The sequence below is a fragment of the Protopterus annectens genome, chromosome 9.part0 (genome assembly GCF_019279795.1).
Source record: "Protopterus annectens isolate FY-2018-M chromosome 9.part0, PAN1.0, whole genome shotgun sequence".
Classification (NCBI taxonomy): domain Eukaryota; kingdom Metazoa; phylum Chordata; order Ceratodontiformes; family Protopteridae; genus Protopterus; species Protopterus annectens.
The window spans coordinates 806,939,711-806,961,848 of NC_056743.1; the positions used below are offsets into that span (position 1 = coordinate 806,939,711).

General features: G+C 38.2%; 1 protein-coding gene across 1 annotated transcript in view; it reads left to right on the plus strand.

The window, feature by feature from the left end:
- Nucleotides 1–21,530, plus strand: part of CSRNP2 (cysteine and serine rich nuclear protein 2) — a 189,177-nt gene extending 167,647 nt beyond the window's left edge. Inside the window, exon 5 of the mRNA XM_044083453.1 lies at nucleotides 18,364–21,530. Coding sequence (XP_043939388.1) covers nucleotides 18,364–19,353 — 990 coding nt within the window. The 3' untranslated portion in view covers nucleotides 19,354–21,530. The remainder of the gene's footprint in view (nucleotides 1–18,363) is intronic.
- The last annotated feature ends 608 nt before the right edge of the window (nucleotides 21,531–22,138 follow it).

Below are 22,138 nucleotides of genomic sequence, written 5' to 3' on the forward strand. Positions count from 1 at the left end.
TCTTTTGCAACAGTTTCTTTCTTCTGTTGAAGAGTTTATGGCAGAGGACCACCAGATTGGCTTCCTTTTTTTGGAGGATAACATCTTGGTTCTATTAGGGATAGCATGATCCATGCACTCGTGTAAGTGCTTATAAAGTGCATTTGTGTAGGATTCAGCAGTCATACCTCTATTGTCTGTCTGCATGGGTGTCATGAAGTTTACCACTTCTGTGAAGTTGGCTTTGAAGAAGTTTTTTACGATGGTTTCCCTAATTTGGGGGTGGGATGTGGATGTCTAGGGTGATTAGCTTGTGGTCGGATCTGACCAATGAGGAATTGGCCTCTGGTGTGAACACCAGTTTCCCATGTTGGTAATGACCAGGTCTAGGATATTGCTGCCCCTGGTGGGGGTGTGAATAAGTTGATCCAAGGCGTTGGAATTTATGAATTCTAGAAAATGTTGAGCAGAAGAAGTTGGTACATGAGTAGTTTTCCCAAATAATGGTGAGGTAGTTGAAATCGCCCATTATTAGGTTCAATCATAAGATTAAATTACTGGTGTTAAGTAAGCCAAAATTATATCTCCAGCACTTTATTGTCAGCAGATAAACTCACTGGTTAAGTGTCAGTCTGAGCTGTAAGAGTTAATATGTGATTTACATAGATGTTTGCTTTGAAAATGTGGTCAAGTGCACTGTAGTTTTACCTCCGTACTGTGTCTTTTTGATTATACAAAGTCCCTCTGAAAGTTGATAAAAGTGTTAACAACAAAACACTCAATCAAGTAACAACATTATAAGTAGTCTCTTTGATAAGGGAGATGTCTACATTTTGATCTTGTTGTCTCCAGTCATGGGAATTGTCTATGAAAAGCTGAAAATGCAATCAGAGGAACATATTTAATGTCTATTAAAGAAATATTAATATACATTGTATTGCATTTCAATTTATGTTAAACATGAAATATGTTGTGGTTTCAGAACTATTTATGTTTTTATTCCAATATGACTTTGCAAATACTAATTTAAACACTGGTTTCAGACTTGAGTAGTCTAAAACATTTACACAACAATGGTATTATATTGTACAGTAATGTCAGTAAATAGTTTTCAACAGATGTCTGCAACATACAGTTATAGATTTTAACATGATGTTTATTAATACCCTAAACTATTTTGAAATGATACTACCTTAATCTAAATATTTGTAACTTTTTGAAACCTGATTAGAAATAAGTATTATTGAATTACAATAAGATGAGACTAAATATATTTATATATTTTAGCTGATTAGATTATCTTAATATATTATTCAATTATCTTTATTTAAAAACTAAGAGGATAAGAGAAACTGATCAAATATTATTTGTGAGGGTAGAAAGTTTGGTTGGATTCACTAACCAAACAAAGAGGTACATTACTTCATAGCGATAGGGAATGGTTTTTAAGGTTAAGAATTACAAGTTTGGAAGTTCTTTGTTTTTTTTTTTTTATTCTATCACTTTGGTGTCACTCAGAAACATGCAAAAATCATACAAGAAAAACTTTCTGAATTCTGTATCCAAGATGGAACTAAGAATAAACAATATTTATATAAACTCACGCATAAAACAAACTCAAAACCAGGAAATTAAATGTTTATCCATAAATGTTAATGGTCTAAATAATAGTAATAAAAGGAGAAGCCTATTCAAGTACATAAACTTACACAAACCACAAATAGTCTTCTTACAAGAGACACACTTATTAGATAGAGATATAAATAACTAAAATATTAATAATTACACAGTACTAATAAACTCTCAATACAAAACAAAAAAAGAGTAGCAGCTATACTACTTCGCATCTCAACTAGAACACCTAAAATAATTACTACTCATCAAGATACATCAGGTATGTTTTGTCTAGCTTCAATAGAATTAAATAAGAGAATCTGTACGTTAGTAAATCTATATTGGATCCCAGGGCTAGGTTTAAAAACAGTTAAGCACTTTGAAGAGATAATTCATTTAACTAAGGGTAAACTGGTATTGGCAGGAGACTTCAACTGTATAATGAATGAAAAAGATACAGATTCTAAATCTAAAAGAAGAAAACAACCTATCTCTAAAGCACCAAAATTTATAGATACATTGTATTTAAAATATATAAATGAATTTGCAGAACCAGACTTACTAATCTTCACATTTTATTCCCATAGATATAAAACTAACTCTAGAATTGATAGAATATAGGTTGCCAATGACCTAATAACAAAAATTGACAAAGTCAAAATTATAAATTGTCCCTTATTTGATCATAATGCCATAGTATTTGAGATAGAGTTTATACCATTTTATTCAAATCCCATTACTAAGATACCTTCCTATATCACAGTATTGACAGATTTCAAAGAATTTTATGAAGAAACAATCAAAAACTTTCTAGAAATAAATTACACAGAAGATATTTCAGAAATATATGTCTGGGATTCATTAAAAGCAGTTACATATGGGAAAATATTATCCTGGTACATAAATAAAAGGAAGTTGTGGAATAAAGATATGCTAGACTTACAAAACAAAGCAGATAAATTGAAACTGGAAATACAAAAGGGTAATACTACTCAAGTTCAAGAACTTACACAAATCAATAAGAAGTATACAGAATTGTTACATCATAAGATTATGATTAACTTAGAAAAGATAAAAATAAACTCATACTCTACTAATTCAGCACACCTGAGACACTTAACTAATAGAACAAAAATAATTAAATCTAAGCAAATAAAATAAATATTTATTCCTAATACTAACAAAAGAGTTACGGAACTAAATGATATTTTAGAAGCATTCAGACTCCAATTTAACATTGATAATTCCATAAACACTCAAGATACACCTACTAAGGATATAAAAAAATACTTAGAAAATAATATTCATATTAAATTAACACAAGAACAAATAGACATTATAAGCAAACTAATTAATATGACAGAATTAAAATCACAAATTAAAAAGCTCAAGACAAATAAAGCACCTGGCCCAGACAATATGCTACCAGAAATGTATAAATTAATACCCAATCAAGCCATATCCTTATTATTAAAAGTATATGATATAGCCAAGAAAGATTTGGATATACCACCATCTTGGAAATATTCATTGATATCCCCAATTATCAAACCAGATAAAGATGAGAAGCAGTGTTCCTCATATAGGCCAATATCATTACTCAATATAGACTATAAGATGTTTATGGCTGTATACGCAGATAGGATCAAACACTTTCTTCCTTTCTTAATTCACAAAGATCAAACAGGTTTTACTAAAGGAAGAAATACTTCAGATAATATTAAAAGAATACTAACATTAATAGACTATAGCAAACATAAAATCCTACATTTAAATGTAATCTCATTAGATATTAATAAAGTTAACTGGAACTTTCTTTCACTAGTTTTAAAAGAATATAACTTTCCTTCTAATTATCTTATCCAAATACTATATGAAAAATCTACTGCATATGTTAAACTAGGATCACATAGATCAGGCCCTATAACAATCAAAAAGGGAACTAAACAAGGTTGCCCTTTATCACCATTGTTATTTGCATTACTCATAGAACCCTTTGCAAATCAAATCAGATCAAACAGTAACATAAAGGGCATTTGTATTAATAAAATGTTAAACCTTAAAATCCAACTCTTTGCTGATGACATACTATTAACTGTCTCAGATGCAAATGAGTCTTTGAATGCTCTATTTAACTCCATGAATAAATTTCAGAATATTTCAGGTTTAAAATTTAATGAAAACAAAATTAAAATTGTGCCCTGTAATTGTAAAAAAAAAAAAATAATATAAACAAAAGATTTTCCAAATATATAGTAACAGAAAGTAAATTATTATATCTGGGAATAAATCTACTTAATGAATTAACAGATTCTCTAATATTTAACTATAATAAAATACTAGACAAGATAGAACAAACAATTGGTTACTGGAATAAATATATCTTTTCAACAGCAGACAGATTATATCTTATTAAAATAATCATATTTCCCAAAATATTATACTTAATACAGAATTTTTCATTGCCACCTCCCAAATATATTATTCAAAGATACAATAAACTAATTTTAAATTTTTTTCCCAAATAAACCCCATATAGCCTTAAATAAACATTTACCAGATTGGGAAGACAGTGGGATTAATTTACCTGATATTTGTTTATATATTACCTCATCTGTTATTAAAAACATAACACTATGGTTAAATAATTCATACACACCTATATGGAAACAAGCCCATGAGCAGATTTATATAGAAATCAATTATAATCACGTACAAGACAACTTAATAGTAATATCATCACCCCTTATATGGATGTTAAAATATTATTTTTTAGGGAAAAGGAATAATAATAAATTGCCATCAAACTATATAAACTCTACACTTTCAGTGTTCAAAACATATATAAACAAAAATACCAAATATTAATTCTTGGATTTTTCTTATTTTCCCCATAGCTTTTACACCAAATATTCTAGATACATTCCAAATATCTAAAATAAATATACTTAAAGAAGAAACATTACTCTTTTGGCATCAACTTATAGAGAAAGGGAAAATTCTAACAAATGAACAGATAATTTATAACTATAATATAAATAAAGACAATTGGTTGTTTTACAAAATCTAAGGCATTTTCTTATAAATAAAATAGAACAAATGCAAATTTCAGTTAGACATGAAGCTCCAAAACTCATTGAATACCTTATTTTTATCACAAAACAGCTTTATCAGGGTACAGGTTATTTGTCTAATATCTATAAAATTGTTAAAACAAAAAACTATCATGAAAAATCATACTGGGATTATTATACTTTATTAAACAACCATCCTCCAATTGAAGAAGAAAAAAGTAACATTCTAAAATCTCCCAAATTTTCTACATTGTCAAAATACTGGCAATTATTCACTTGGAGATATCTACACAGAAGTTTCTATACACCACATAGGTTAGCCAAAATGTATTCTATTGAAGATCAATGTTGGAGATGCCATACCAAGATAAAAGCAGATTGGCAGCATGTTTTTTATGAATGTATATGTCTCAATATGTACTGGAAATCCATTAACTATTTTTTTCAGACTGTTTATAATGATAATTTTCAATTAACAAAGTCTTTAATTTTATTCAACTCTCCTATTCCAAACTGTGTACCAAAAAAGACACTATAAAATCCTATGGTCACTGTTGGCGATTTCACGTAAAGTCATAACTATACACTGGAAAAATGAGACTTCTCCTACATTCAAGGAATTTGAGAATTTAACAACAACAGTTGTTCACATGGAAATATTAACAGTGAAGAACAGAACTAAAATATCTACTTCTTACTATTACTCTTGGATGAAAGTACTGGAAATACTTGAAAAGATCGAAGAAGATACATCATCTTATGTTTCTAACTTTATATAATATAGAATTTCAATGTTATTTGCATAGACACCAATGTAAATAGTTATATAATGGTTTGAAGTTAGTAATGTTTTAGAATTGTAAATATGTTATTTATCTGTATTCCATGTAATGTTTCTTAAGACATCTTATTTGAAATAATAAAAAAATATTTAGTAAAAAAAAAAGTACCATCAGCCAAACCCCATAGCACTGACTTGCAAGGTATACCATGTATATTGGAAACCCTCACCATGCACCCCAACAGCATCAAGTACAAAACTAAGTAAAAAAAAAAAAAAACAGCCACCCTTGGTGGAATCACATCAATATGCTGTTTCACAGAAGGAAGACAATCGTGGCAAAAAGTAGGAGATGTAGCAACCAGCAAGATAAAAGCCATCTCAAATTAAACAGATCTGAAGACAAATAACATCTACCAAAGCCAAATCTGAGGTACATTTATCCTACCAGGCCAAAGACAAACAAGACATTCTTCAGCTATGTGCACAACCTGAAATGAACCACTGCCACAAATTCTCTCTGTAAAGGGCTAACAGACAAATAACTGGCATCTCTCCATGGATTAACACTAACTTGCCAAGAAATACATAACAGTATCCCCCAGGAACTCTGCAAGCCCTTGTGATCATTTTGGTTCTGATCAACTGGACTATTTCAGATTAGGTGTAAGCAATATATGCTGTTACATTTTATTAATAATGAAACAATACATGCATTAGCTTACATTTTGCCATAACACCTATGAAAACAGAAGTATGTTACTGGCTAAAATTTCCCCCAGATCAAACATTTCCTGTAGGTCTTCTCTCAGTGACTACTTAACTCAATCAGGCATGCTATAAGGGGCTTATATGGTGGGCTAATGAGGCCTGTGTCAACATGGTGCTTCATTGGGTTGGTCTATCCTGGTTCACCAGAAAACATGTCCCCAAACTCCTTCCTGAACATGTAAGGCATATAACATACAAAAGAAATACCCCCGTGGTGCAAGACCAAATTAAATTCCAGGTTTTGAGTCATTTGCAAATGTAAAATCTAGGCATAAACATTCCTTTAGAGACAATAAAGGAAAATATTAAACAATACTGGGTTGAACACTAATTCCTGGGAGGCACCACTTGTCAAAGGGGACGCATAGTTCTTGACATTAAATATTCTTACACTACACCAGTGGTTTGTCTATTGTTATTAATGACTTGTATGGTATAAAACTGCTCTGGCCATATAAGTAAAGTGACCACCATGAGGTTGACTCTTAAAATAGTATGGATGCCAAACAAGCAATATGTCCATCCTGTATCTATATTATTCTCAGACGTACAACCTGCATCTACATAAAACTCGGGTCTTCTTACATCCCATTTCACATTCATCTGTCTTGTTGCTTCTCTGACACTCTGTGACATAAGCTCCAAAATCTTACCAGGAAATTTCTACTTGTTCTAATGTAACTAGTCCAGGTAAAATCATATCATTAATATTTTTCATACCTTTACTCTCAGTACCCCGCTTTGTTTGGACAGATGTCACCTTTCATCTCTAACCTTAGAATAGCTGGATCTCATCCCCATCAAAGTTCTTGTGGTAATACAGAATTGTATGTGGCGGGCATTCCTCTTTTGGCTTCTTGACCTCTGTGGGCAGCCTAAGCATTGGACATATGTCAGTGGAGTAACTGATCAATGAATGCCACCTGTCAACTAAAAGTTGTTGTCAAATGACTCAGATTCAGCAAATTGGAAAAATGTCTGCAGCTAAGCTTCTGGTACTTTATTCATCTCTAGAAAAGAAAGAAAAGGCTATTAAGTGTGTCCTAAGTAACTTCTTCCAAGAGGTCACCAATATCCTTGATAGCAAAATGCCACTAGATATTTAATGAAGACACACCTTCCACTCCCTCTTTCCTGGATAAGACTGATAATCCAGGTGCCCTGAATACCACTTAACCACAATTTTAAGCATTACCCTGTCTTTAAGCATGTGTTATACTCAGCTTTCTTCCTCATTCAAATAATGAACTGTGATGTTAAGAACAATGTAAACAATCTGTGCACTTCTTGCAAAAATGGTAATCATCTTAGATATGAAGAGAGTAAATATTCATAAAATGCAACAATTTTTAGAGTAATTTAAACATCAGTTATAATTCTGAAGGACAATTGACAGCAACCATGTTTAAATTTAATTACAACACATTAAATGCATCAGTTTAATGTTGAAGGTTGGGCATCGGGCTGGCACCTCGGCACCGTAAAAATTGACTGACAATCATTAGCGGACTGGAGTTCTGCTGTGGTGATCCCTAACCAGGAAAAAGCCAGAAGAAAAACAACATTTAATACAAGGAAGAAAAGCAAGATATGTGTAAAGAGAAAACCTATTTTTTTAATTGGGAAGGAATTAATGCCTGTGATATCTAGCCACATAACATCCATGGGTGGCCCATTACTTTTCTGTAACACCTAACCTGTACTATACTACTATACTATAATAAACTTCCTAGACTCTCTACAAAATTGATAAATTTCCAGCTCCTAAAAATGTATATTTATATACACACATAACATCCATGGGTGGCCCATTTCTTTTCTGTAACACCTAACCTATACTATACTACTAAAAAATGTATATGTGTGTGTGTGTGTATATATATATATATATATATATATATATATTTGTATCTATGCATTAAAATCACAGTCTCTCTCTATAATGGCAGGGCAGTACAAACTTCAGAAAACTCAGTTCACTGAGTAAACCAGCATCATCATGACACACATTGACCCTTTACTACTGTGTTAAAGATTTCATTTCTAGATCACACCAAGAACACTATTAAAATATAACTAAACAAACATATTTAGACTCGGTTTACCTCAAATAAAATGTCATAAAAATGCCATGTTTTCATAGCCTTTGTATTCCCTTCAAAGACCAAAATCTCATGAGAATACACTCATGACTAGTAGAAAGCTGTCTGTTACCATGGTAACGTTAATACGGCGTAACTAAAAAAGATCAATTTACCCAAAAATGAAGATAACATCATCGTAATTACAATGACCCTTAACTGCTATAAGCTTCTCAGACCCTCTGCAGAATGAATAGATCTCCAACTACTAATAAATGTAACTACCCCATCACAAAATAATATAAACTCACTGCAAATATGCAATACATTATAAATGCATAGATTCACATATTTTGTAGAGTTGCACTAGTACAAACTTCATGGAACTCAGATCAGTAAGTGAACCGACATTGTCATAGCATACATTGACCCTTTACTGCTATGTTGAACATTTCGATCCCATCAACCAAACTGGTTCAATAATCCTTGTGTTCCTTCTCACCTGTAACAGTACAAACAAAATCCCCGACATACCAGCCAACTTTCAGAAGGGGTGCCAAAGCTATGAAAAAATTTCTTTGTGTCACACAACCACTTTAAAGCTACGTTCCATTAAATCCTCCATACTGTACGATATTGTATGACTGAAAGTGTGTTCTACAGAGAGCATCGGCTTCCCCAACTACTCACCAGTTTTAGTATCAAAGTACAATTCACGAAAACAAAGACAAATTTGTAAACCAACAAAATAAAGGCAAGTAAGACTGTTTTTCAGTGCTTTCGGACTGTCTTACTTGCTTTTATTTTGTTGGTTTACATAGTATCAGAGTACGACAGAGCAGCAGTATTTTAGTTTATACAAGGCATCCACATAAGACAGTGACAGGATGGGGGTCATTCTATCACTGTAGTACCTTGCAAACTGTTGTGGAGCCCACTAAGAAGGTTGTTGCTGCTGACACTGGGATGTACTTGATAAGTTTGAACTTCTTTCCCGTTGGCATATTGAAGCTCTGCACCTAATTCCACTCTGCAGCATAGCCTAAGCCTGGACAAGGGGGATAAGAATGAAAAAGAACCGAAATGTAAGACCTGAAGACAGGTGGGACAAAACGAGCCTCAACTCATTGAGGGATTCCTGGTATTAATTTGCTGGCCTGAGGCAGGGCTCTATTGGGCAAAACTGGCTATATTCTACCTAACCTTTAGAGTTGTGATCGTAGGCCACTCTGAGCTGTACAGCACACCCTTAATTTACTTGACGGAAAGGTGGTGAATCAAAACATAAACAGTAATACTTACCGGGAAGAAAATAAGGCAGTTGTTGCTCCAAGCTGAACGGGAATTCCTTGATCGGTATGGCGGTCCATGAAATCCTGGACTGTGGAAATGGAGAGAGGATCGGATCCAGTAACAAGTAAAATCTCCAGTTCTTTGCAGAAAGAAAGGAAATACCTGCTGCTGGACCCTCTTTTTATTAGGGTAAACGAAATAAATTTATGTTGGGGGTGGAGATGTTAAGCAAGTGGTGGCTTGGATTGCAACAATCCAATTGGTTGCCACCACTTGCTTTATCAAGAACTTTTAAATTGGATTTTCAGCAAGAACTTTAATGTGATCCTAATGTAAAAACAAGCTGAATCGCAACTACATAAGCTAAATTACACATTCAGTTACACATTCAGTTACAATTTCAGCATGTTTTACAGTAAGGTGAACTACAAATCTGCAGTACACTTTCTCTTGCTTGTGGAAGGCATTCAGGGGTAACAGCTTGTAATTTGTATCTTCTCATGGCGCGCTCAGGTTAAGCACACAGGCACCATGAGAAGGTACTCAGGGTTAATGAGTTAATGCCTGAACCATTTGTTGTCAGGCTATCTTTGTTGCTAAATTCTTTAGCTCTCTATCTCCGTATTCTAAAATGGCTGGGAGTTTTTCGTCCTACCAATGTTCGAATCAAACCAACTTCTTTTTTAACCAAAATTACAGAGTTTCTTAGGCCCAGAGTACACACTACACCTAGAAAACCGACGACTAAAGCTCATGCTCAGGCACCCATGCCACAAAAACAAATGCTTAGAATGGCTGAAGACCTTATTACGCTGATTAGGGGAAGCCAGCCTTCCCCAGCTAAGAGACAGACTCCAGTCCCCTTCAGGTTCTTCAGACCAGGAGTCCGATGACTCTGACCTTTCTGATTATGAAGACATGCCCTTGTCCACCTATGAGGATTCCGATGCAGAGGAATCCATTCCCTCTGCCTCCCCTCCAGAGGATTTCTCTTTTGGTGAAACCTTGCATACTTTGAGAGCTTTTCCATTGGGAATGCCAAGACTATCCTCAGTCCAATAAAAAACTCAGAGAATTTTTTGAGTTGCCTCAGCACAGGCCTTTAGCTATACCCCCTGTCCAGGATGTTGTGGATGATATTTTCATGGAATCCAGTCTTACTCCAGACACTTTACCTCCAGCCCCTAAGAAACTAGTCCGGTACTACAGAGTACCTGATTCTCACAAGTTTATTTTCAAGAATACTACTGCTGATCCAGAGATCATTTCCCAGGGACCTAAAGGTATTAAGGCTACTACAGCCAAAAATCCTATCCCTTCAGACAGGGATTCCAGAGCTTTGGACAGATGGGGTACCTCTGCAACTCTTGCTATCAGGGCATTGAATTACCAGTTTCACATGCTGAAATACCAGCAACATATTATGGAATTTATTAAACAAAAAATGGTAATTTTTCCAGATTGTGCAGAAAATAAAGAATTGCAGGAGCTTATGCACTCTGTAAACCAAGTTAGTAAGCATACTTTGCAGTGTGGCTTTGATGACCTGGAAGCATCTTGCAGGGCAGCAATCACTAGCTCTGTACTGAGAAGACATGCTTGGCTGAAGGAGCAGGCCTTGCCAGATCATGTCAAATCTAAATTACTAGATGCTCCTTTAAATAAGGACCGTTTGTTTGGCACCAAACCAGAAGAAGTTCTTAAAGATGGAAGAAAAGGCTAAGTCTATGCAAACTGTTAAAGAATTCTTACAAGTGCAACCACCTAGATTTAGTAGGCATTGCCCTTAAAAACACTGGTCCTTTCCAGCCCCCTCCAGGCCTTCCCAAACAAGACCCAAGGGAAACGAACCACCCAGACTACAGTCTGAGTATGCAGAGATCTAAGCAGTGGAGCACCCCAACCCCTAGAGCATGGAGTGGTAAGCCACCTCCTTATGGAAAAAGCTCACAATGACTTCTCAACTCTGCTTCCCAGCCTTGCCCAATTGCTTGTGCCCCTAGAAGGAAAACTTGCCCTTCATGCAAAAAAATGGATGTCCATCACTCAGGACCGATAGGTCCTCAACATTGTAACCCAGGGGTACAAATTTTATTTCCATTCACTGCCAACCCCAAGCGGGTTTCCAGACCTTCCTCCAAACCAGTGGGCAAAGGCTCAAAACCAAGTACTTTCCCTGCTCAATATCAGAGCTATTCAGCCTATTCCAGTAGAACAGAGAGGGGTCAAGGATTCTACTCCAGACTATTCCTGGTACACAGGAAAGATGTCTCTTGGCACCCTATCCTGGATCTTTCAATTCTCAACACCTTCCTGGTGGTACCAAAATGCAAGATGCTTACCCTGCAACAGCTTCTCCCTATGTTAGCCAAGCATGCCTGGTTAGTCACCCTAGACTTAAAAGAAGCCTATCCGCATATCCCCGTAAGGGAGTCATGCAGGAAATATCCACGTTTCAAGGCAGGGTCTATGCATTATCAGTTCTCTGCACTTCCCTTTGGCTTATCTACTTGCCCAGGGTATTCACAAAATGCCTGACTCCAGCCATTGCATACTGCAGGTAGAGAAATATCCAAATTTACCTGTACTTGGATGACTGCCTGATTCAGGTGGACAGTCAGGAGTTGTTGCTTCAGCACCTGACATTTGTAAAAAGCATTCTAACTTCATTGGGGTACACCATCAACGAAAAGAAATCATAACTAGTACTCAGTCAAAAGATTGTATTCCTGGGCGCAAGCTTGGACACAACTTCCCAGATGGCATTCCTCACTTAAGAAAAACTGGTCCATCTGACAGACTACATCAAACAAATGGCCACCAGAACCCAGCTATCTGCAAGAAAAATACTGCAAGCCGTAGGGTCCATGGCCTTCTGTGTTCTGCTAATTCCATATGCAAGGAAATGTCAATGGTACTTAAAAAGTCTTTGGTGCCAACATTCTCAGGCCTGGAAACAGTCATTCCTATCATACCTTGTTTTCCTTTGTGGGCAGAAGCATGCAGCCACAACAAGGGACTGCATTTTACTCAACCCTGCACCGCCCAGACCCTAACCACAGACGCATCAGATTATGCATGGGGGCTCACATGGGGGGCAAATGTATTCAGGGCCATTGGAGTCCAAGGCAAATTCTCCTGCACATCGATCAAAAAGAGATGCTAGCTGTACAGAATGCCCTGACAGCTTTCAGATACCTACTGTTTTTGGGGACAACTGCTGATAAAAACAGACAACACCACAGTTATGTGGTACATCAACAAGTAGGAGGGAACCCATTCTTACCCACTCTGCAGGTTAGCCATGGCCCTATGGCACGCTACCTTGGACAACCAAGTTCATCTACAAGCTCAATTCCTGCCATGCAAACAAAATTCACTGGCAGAGACTTAAGCAGAAATGTCCTAGACCCACATGAGTGGAAATTGGAGCCCAGCACCTTCAACCTTCTGATCCAGAAATGGGGGACCCCAGAGGTGGATCTCTTTGCCTCCCCCGACAACAACCAGTTAAGCAAATTCTGCACCAGGAACCTTCACAGCAGGGCCTGGAAGGTGGATGCCCTATCCTTTCAATGGGAAAACCTCTCAATATATGCTTTTCCCCCTCTGCTCCTTATCTCAAGAGTATTACTCAAGATAAAACAAGATAGGTCAAGGACAATTCTGATTGCCTCGGACTGGCTATGCCAGCACTGGTACCCACTTCTGCGCAGTCTGACAACGGTGCCACCCTGGCACCTACACCAGACACCAACCCTGCTTTCTCAGCAGGAAGGACAGATTTTGCATCCACAATTGCAAACCCTAAATCTTGCAGCCTAGCTTATTCCTTAAATACCCCACCGGCAACCCTAAGAAAGCAGGTGTTGGATGTCATCCTTGAAGCCAGAAGGTCCAGTACTATGAAATCCTATGCTGAAAAATGGAAAAGGTATTGCTCTTGGATTCAGTCAAAAGAAAGGACACAGCACTGCCCTCCTTACCTCTTATCCTGGATTACCTAGCAGAACTACTACACAGAGGCCTATTCTTCTCCTCCATTAAGATACATGCCTCTGCCATTCCGGCTCATTACAGTACTGAGCCACCTCTGTTCTCACCCTCTCATCAAACAGTTCCTGAGAGGGACAAACAGCTTAAGGCCACCAAGGAGAGCACCCACCCCTGCTTGGGACCTTAACTTTGTTCTAGAAAAGCTCACGCTTCCCCCTTTTGAACCTGCTGCTTCAGCAGAGTTAAAATTCCTCTCTTGGAAAACAGACTTGCTTCTAGCCATCACTTCGGCTAGAAGTGTTCGAGTTACAAGCACTGATGGCTGTGGAACCCTTCATTATTTTCCATGCTGACACGTGTTCCCTCAGAACTAACCCTTCCTTTATGCCTAAAGTAGTGTCCACTGTGGCTCTCAACCAATCCATCCATTTGCCAGTCTTCTTCCCTAATCCTCAAAATAAAGGGGAAAGGATCCTGCACTCTTTGGTCATGCATAGACAGCTCAGGTTCTACCTTGATAGGACTAAGCCTTTCAGAAAATCTGACCAGCTGCTAGTCAGCTTTGCAACAGGGGCAGAAGGCAAGGCCATTTCAAAACAAACATTATCCAAATGGATAGCACACTGCATCCATTTCTGCTGCAAGCACCATGGAAAACCAACCCCTCAGGGGGTCAGAACACATTCCACTAGAGCTACAGCTACCTCTACAGCATTTCTCAGGGGAGTCCCTACAAAGGACATACTGGAAGCTTCTACCTGGAGTTCTGTACACACCTTCACCAAGCATTACCACCTGCCTATCTTTTCCAAATCTAGGGCAGGATTTGCTACAGCAGTCTTGCAAGGCATACTAGACAGCCTCCACCCTTCCTCAGCTTTGGGAATCAACCCAAGTGTGAAGACTGCAACAGTGAAACATGAAGAACATAGTACAGTTGTGTACACTTACCATAAATGTAGATGTTCGAGTGTATTCTCTGTTGCAGTCCTGGTTTCCCTCCCTCCAGCCCCTTGGTTTTATGTATCTCTTTATCTCTCCTCTCTATAGCTATTCCTATTGGTAGTATTTACTTTTTACTGGTGGTGGTTTTCCCACCATATACTAGCTCCCTATTTGCGGGCTCCTGACATTTGGAGCAAGAAAAACTGATCTAATGGCATCTGCTTCCTGTTTTTATACCCCTGACGACCTGACATCATGGAAGAAGAGACGGCATCTGACGCAGAAATACTAAGTCTCTGGTATCTGGGCCGACTGAGGGCTACCTGCAGGCAGATAGCCCAAGTGTGATGACTGCAATAGTGAATACACTCTAACATCTACATTTATGGTAGGTGTACACAACTGTGCTTTCTGTGCTTTGCCCTTTGGCTTGTCTACTGTATACAAGGCTTTCACAAAATGCCTAGCCCCAGTGATAGCCTTTTGCAGGTCAAAGTGTATTCAGATTTACCCCTACTTAGATGACTGCCTCATTCAAGCAAAAAATCTAGAAAACCTCAAACTAGATCTGCTTTATACCAAAGAGATCCTGGCTTCATTGAATTTCACCATCAGTACCAAAAAGTTTTGGACCATCCCCACAAACGAGATTGTGTTTGTAGGGGCTTCGCTGGACTCAACATTTCAGAAAACCTTCCTTTCTGCAGACAAGGTTACTTTTCTAACTTTGTACTTCCAAAAGCCTCTTCTCTGGAACAACCGCATAAAGAGTTCCTCAGAGCTTTGGGTTACATGGCCTTTTGTGTCATCCTCATGATCACCCTTGTGAGACTACATATGAGGAAACTGCAATGTCCGTTAGAGCTTTGTGGTGCCAACATTCTCAATCCCTCAACTTCAGGGTGAAGCTTCTCTCCTCTCTCAGGAAAGAGTTTGCCTGGTGGACCCAAGCATGCTCCCTCAACCCAGGCCTTCTCTTCTGGTTTATCCCTCAGGAAAAACTCTAACCTCGGAAATATTCAGGGGGGTCATTGCAACAACTTAGACTCCGGGCAAAAGGGAATTCCAGTTCAAGAACAAACACATCAACCTAAAAAGAACTGATGGCCATCCAAAATGATCTGATTGCCTTCAAAAACCAGTGGAAACCAGGAGTCCTCCTAGTAAAGACAGCACTACAGTTATGTGGTACATAAACAAGCAGGGGGGACTCACATTTACCCTCTTTGTTGCCTAGCCATGGACCTTTTGGAAGCTGCAAACTCCCTTGGTCTGCACCTCATGGCACAGTACCTACCAGGAGAAACCAGTTAACTGGTGGATCACCTAATCAGGAGCCTGTTAAACCCTCATGAGTGGCAATTGCATTGGGAGTTTTTTTTTGTCAGTACAGTCAGAATGGGGTGTGCTAGAGATGGACTTTTTTGCCACCAAAGAAAAGCATACTTGAAAAGTTTTGCTCAAGGACCAAAACAATTTCAGCCTAGAAGACCGATGCTTTCTCCTTTCTTGTACTTGCCTTTTCCTCTATGCCTTCTTCCCAGTACCCTTGCTCCATGGGGAAGAAGGGTCATTCTTATAGCCCCATATTGGCCAAGGCCTCACTGGTATCCCCTAATGCTCAGTCGAAGCAAGAATGAGCCATGGTTGCTGCCCCAATGAGTGGACCTATTAACACAGAACTAGGGCTGCATCACACATCCTAACCTGAACATTCAAATTGCCAGCTTGGAGTGGAACACCCCTTGACAAACAGGTCCTGGACGTTCTAAAAGAAGCCAGGAGACCTAGCACAAGATAATCTTACTCCACTATATGGAAGAGATTCACTATATGGTGCAAACAAAAGGGGCAGAGCACTCTTCAAGCTCAGGTGCCTCTGATCCTTTCATACTTATCAGGACTTTATTCCTCTATTAAAATTCACACTTCTACAGTTTCAGCTTATCTGCCTACCCAACCCCGTATCTCCTCCCACCCTCTCATGAAGCAGTTCCTGAAAAGGGTTATCTACTTTAGACCCCCCACACACACACACACACAAAAACCTCCTGTTCCCTTGTGGGATCTCTTCTTTTTTCTGGATAAAATCACCTTCCCACCTTTCAGGTAAAGACTGCCTCTGCAGACATCAGATTCCTAACCTGCAAGACAGCCTTCCTGCTGGCCTTTACTTCAGTTAGAAGGGTTTCAGAGTTTCGGACCCTTGTGTGTATGGAACTTTTCATCATTTTCTACCCTGTTAGTCTGTCTTAGCACCAGTCCTTCATGCCTAAGGTTGTTACAGAGATGACTAAATCAGACCATCCACTTGGCTACCTTCTTTCCTAACCTTTAAAATGGGGGGGTCCTCCATACTTTGGATGTGCATAGGCAACTGCATTACTACTTGAACAGGTCAAAGAATGTCAGGAAGTCCGACCAGCTTTTTGTGGCATTTGCTTGTAGCTCTGAGGGGAGACCAGTTTCTATTTCTAAACAATCTTCAAATGGATCTCCCACTGTATCTTTTGCTTCACCCATCATGGAAAGAAGCCCCCAGATCCTGTGAGGTCACACTCCACTAGGGCTACTGCTACATCTACAGCCTTTCTTAAAGGGGTGAAAACCATTCCTCTCAGCTGTCCCTGATTTTCAGGAAAGTCCCTGATTTTGACTCAACATTTAGCTATGTCTGTCTTAATCCTTCCTAAAACTGGTGTCTTGGACAAAAGATGGTGGTGTACTTTCTAAATAATGACGATAATTAGAGTAATAAACTTATTTTACTTCAGAAACTGTACATTAATTCATATTCTCTTGTTCTGTCAATGTGCCAAGTTAATAGTAACAGTAGTTTAAAAGTGTCCCTAATTGTCCTAATTAATTGTGGATTAGTCATCTTCTGTGGATACCTTCACCAAATATTATCTCTTTCCGACATTCAAGTCCAGAGTGGCGTTTGCCACTGTCATCTTGCAGAGCATTCTTTTCTCTCCATAAACTCTCTATCCACCCTCCTTTCAGCTTTGTGAGCTTTCCCGTCAGTTACTACTGCAACAGTGAAGCGCACAGGACACAGTCTGTTGTCTACACTTACCTTAAATGTAGATGTTCAAGTGTATTCATTGTTGCAGTATTCTTTCCCACCCTCCTTCCCCTCTTGCCCCATGAGATTGGAGTAGACATTCTCTTCTCTAGTTCTAAGAACCTCTTCCTCTACATACTCTGTGGAGTTTCTGAATGTAGGCCCTTGACCTTTGAGACCTTTTGGGGGCTCCTGTCTATAAGAAAATACTGAGGTGGTGCTGGCTGATTCCCTTTCTACTCTGATAGTTCTTTACAGTAAATGCCCAGTACGATTCATATTCTGTAAATTTTCACAATGCTTAAACAAGAAAAAATCTTGGGCATAGTGTAGTTAATCAGGAGTAGAAAATAAACTAATGTGTGTTATAGCTGAAAAGGGTCATATGTGGTTACTGAAGTCAAGGTTATGTCTAGATCAGCTTACACTTTCGCCAGCCAGTAGACTGGAATCTCTCTCAGCCCATAGTTGGCTAGTGTCTCCTTTGTCCCCACTTTAGTTATGGCTCCAACTGAAGTAGCCTAGTTATTGAAAGAAAAAAATGGTAAAAGGAGTGGGATGCAGTGTATAAGTCGATATTTTTTTCTGCCGTTCTTATGTTTGTTATTACATGTTTTAGCTGAGGAGGTTATGTAGTGACTGAAGCTTACAGCCACAGGCAGATGCCAGTTATTTATAATAATGGTCTGTGAAATGTAGGAGTTTCAGTTAAGATTCTTAAAACAGTGAATTGTGTACTTAATATATGTTTTCTGTTTGTAGGTGGATCGGATGTCGTTTCCCTGTGGCTGCTCCAGAGATGGTTGTGCCAATACTGTTGGTCGAATTGAATTCAACCCCATTCGTGTTAGGACTCATTACCTGCATACCATCATGAAACTGGATGCAGAGAGCAAGCAGCGACAACAGCAGCATCAGCACAGACCAGAGGGCCCTCCTCTAAACCTTTCTAGGGACCTTTCCTGTGAGCACATTGTGGAAACTCAGGATTATCATGAATTCATTGCAGAGAACTGCCATTTGGAAAATGAAACTGCTGTTATGCATTTGCAGACTGCTGAGGAACTGGAGCGAATGAAGGAGGAAGAGGCTGAATCCACTGGTTCTCTTGCCAGTCTAGACTCTAGTGTTGAGAGCCTTGGTGTCTGTATACTGGAGGATCCCCTTGCTGTTACTGATGGAGTTTGCGGAGTCTCTGCCTCACCTGTATTAATTCAAGCTGAACTTCCAGCTGGATCATCTGTACTGTGTTTCACAGACAGTCCTGTTCAGGGTAGCTCCTGTGTAGATGGTCAGTCTTTCCTGAATGGTGGTTCTGTTGTATATTATCAGATAGACCAAGCCTCAGTCCTGAGTATTAAAGATGAGGCTAGTACTGCTGCAACAGAAGTACCATCAGCATACAAGGATAGTGGAGTAGACCTTATTACATTTACGGGCAGCTCTGTGGCTCACTGTAACACAGTGATAGGTGAGGGAACTTCAAACAAACTGGAAGCTAATGGAGAAAGTTCACCACTAGGTTTATCCTCTGAACAGAACACATTTGTAGAGGTCAGGAGTATTCCAGGTGAAAACCCAGATAATGTTAAACCTACTTCTCAGCTGCGTGATCTGAAGATTTGCACAAATGCTCATAACAGCTGCTTGAAGAATGCAGAATGCATGTCTGCACAGACTACAAATAAAGCGTACATACTGTCTGATGATCAGTCCCTTCTTAAGGAAACAATTAAAAGGAATGCACTCTAATGATATTTTTGCAGATGTTTGCACACACACACACGCATACACACAAACTTACAAGTTCTTTCCTTGTATTTTATTTATTTTTATTCTTTTCAGATTTTTTTCATCAGCAAAAAGTTGTTTTGGTTTAAGGTTGTTCCATTGCAACATTTTTAGGGGGCTGTTCTTAATATGCAAGTGTAATGTACGTTTCAGAATGAAGTATGTTAACCTCATAATGGTGTATTCCTTTTGCAGGAGTGGTTAGCACTACATTTCTTATTTGAAACCTTGTACCTTTCGCCAACAAGCCAAAGGTCTAAGGCATCTAATTGTACTGTCGCAGACCAAACGCATTACCTCATGCAGATAGTGTTGGCTGACTTGGACAGTATTCAGCCATTTGTTGCTTGTATAAAAAGTGATTTTTGGATGGGGTCCTGGTCAAGCAGCAGCACTTGACAACATACATTGATTCAAGCAAGCAATTTTCTGAGATTAGAAGGTTGGGGGCTTCAACCCAGGGAGACCAGTGTTTCCCTTTATCAGCCTCTGTGGAGTGATTGCCCTCCATTGGTCTTTGATTTGCAGCTGTCTCTTCAGAACGATTGTAAAATCTGTTTCTGTTCGTTCTGTTTGTCTTCTTGGGCATTATGTGTGCTTAGCTTCAGAGATGTTGGAAAAAAAATGCACTTCCGTACATCAAAGCACTGGTAGATGCCATACAGCCAAAGAGAAGAGGTGTTGGGTAGCCTGACAGTGGTCCCTGTGCTTAGGTGGTCATGCAGTGGCTACTGGTCCTGGCTGGGAACCTGCCCGATTTCCATCCAGATGTCATGTGGGGGAATACTGCTTTAATCAAACTAGGAAAATTGGTCGGGGTGAAGGAGAGAAAGCACAATGTGCTCTGTTTTGGGAGATGCTGTAGTACCCTGTATACAGCTAGTTACTTTAGAACTATAAAAAAGGTATTTAAGTTAGCAGTGTAATTAAGAACTGGAGAAGAGTTGTATTGTAACCACATTGTTTTCATCATGGACTTTTATCTAAATGATCACTTTTTATTATTTGTTAGTTAGATCTTAAAATTTGTTTTCAACACTGTCCATCTAGATTGGTGCTTGGGTCATCTATGGACCTATTTTGTTTATTTTCTACATATGTATACTTGCTAAAGTACACAGCTGATAAGTTAAATGTGCTGTTTGCATATACTGTGAATTAACCATGTATCGAAGCTTTGACTGAATCAGCTGAAGAAGGAAGACACTCTTCCCTTCCATCCTTCCCACCCGCTGAACAGGATTTGCACCACATCATGTTGTAGCTTGACTAATTTTGTGGCTATTTGAATTTTGTCTGCTTGACTGTAAACATACATGTAAAAAGGTTTTTTTAATATTTTAAGAGAAAAAAAATTGCTTGCTTATAGTGTTAATGTAATAGACCGCACTGGTTGCAGACTGGAGTATGCATTCATTTTTACAGTGCCCATAAGTTTGCAACAAAGTAAATGTACATCTATATACATGTTAATAGACCCAACCCTTCCCTTTGTACTTACTGGTTTCAAGTGAATTTGTACTGTGGTGAAAATTTAAGTTTTCAGGATCCCCTGGTCTCACACAGAGTTAACTAGTTTTGTTATAAAACTGTTTACAGAAAATGAAAAATATGTATTTTTAATGACTCAGTTAATGTACCTTGAAATTCTTAATTTGCTGTGACATCCCATTGAGTGTTCTAGAACTATTGTGGCATCACAATAAGTGGCTGAGTCTTGAGGATGGGGAGGTGTCTGCGGTGTGGCATTTTGCGAGCAGAGTTCTGGTACACCACATGTAAAGCTACTGAAACAGTTACTTCTCTAACTGGAAAAAATTACAGTGAAAAATCTGATCTGTAATAGGATTTATGTGATTTCCGAGGCATACTTTTTTTTTCACTGAATTGTGAAATTAATTTTAGCATAAACTAAACAGTAGCCCACAGATCATATGATATGTGAAACATTTTGTAAATTTTAGAAGATGAAAGCCTAAGCTACTGAAAAAACATGCAGTTGTAAAGTTGAACTGCTGTTTACAGACTACCCATCTGCTTAGCTGGGGTCAGATTGCAGTGATCAGCAGATAATTACAGATTTCAAAAATTCCACAGTAGTGTGTGAAAAAACAGAAGTCTGTTAAAAGTGCAACTTACAACTTTTTTTTGTGTTAAAATGACAGCTGTGAAAGAGGCTTTGTTAGCTACAGTATGTCTTTGTACTCTGTAAATAGCTGAGTGGGGATTTAAAATGCAGTGAGCATCTTTTAGCACTTTTTATGGCCTTGCTCCTTCAGGGCAGTAATCCTGTTTGAACATGATTGGCTGAAACTATAGACTTGAAATGGGGAGCTTTTTTGCTTACAAAGTTAACACAGTTTGTTAAGCCATGTATTTGAATGCTGCTATTTTAATACAGAGATTTTCTTGGTAAATCTGGCTTTAGATTTTAGCAATTTCCTTCTGGTAACAGTCAGTCACATAACATATGTCATTTGTCAGTCTGTTTCCTAATTTGTAGTGCAAAATTTATTGCTTGACTTTTAAAAGAAAGGTCCATTTTTATGCCACTGCTGGTATTGGTCCAGTTTTACAGAAGGTATTATACACACGGCTTACATCTTAATTTTTGTTAGCAGTGATGCAAAACAGTAACCATCAAGGCAGTCTCAGCTGTTATAACACTTGAACGTAGTTGCTTCCTCCTGTTCTATTGAGTAATTGGCTCCTACACCAGAAGTTGTAGTAGTTTGTACCATTTGCC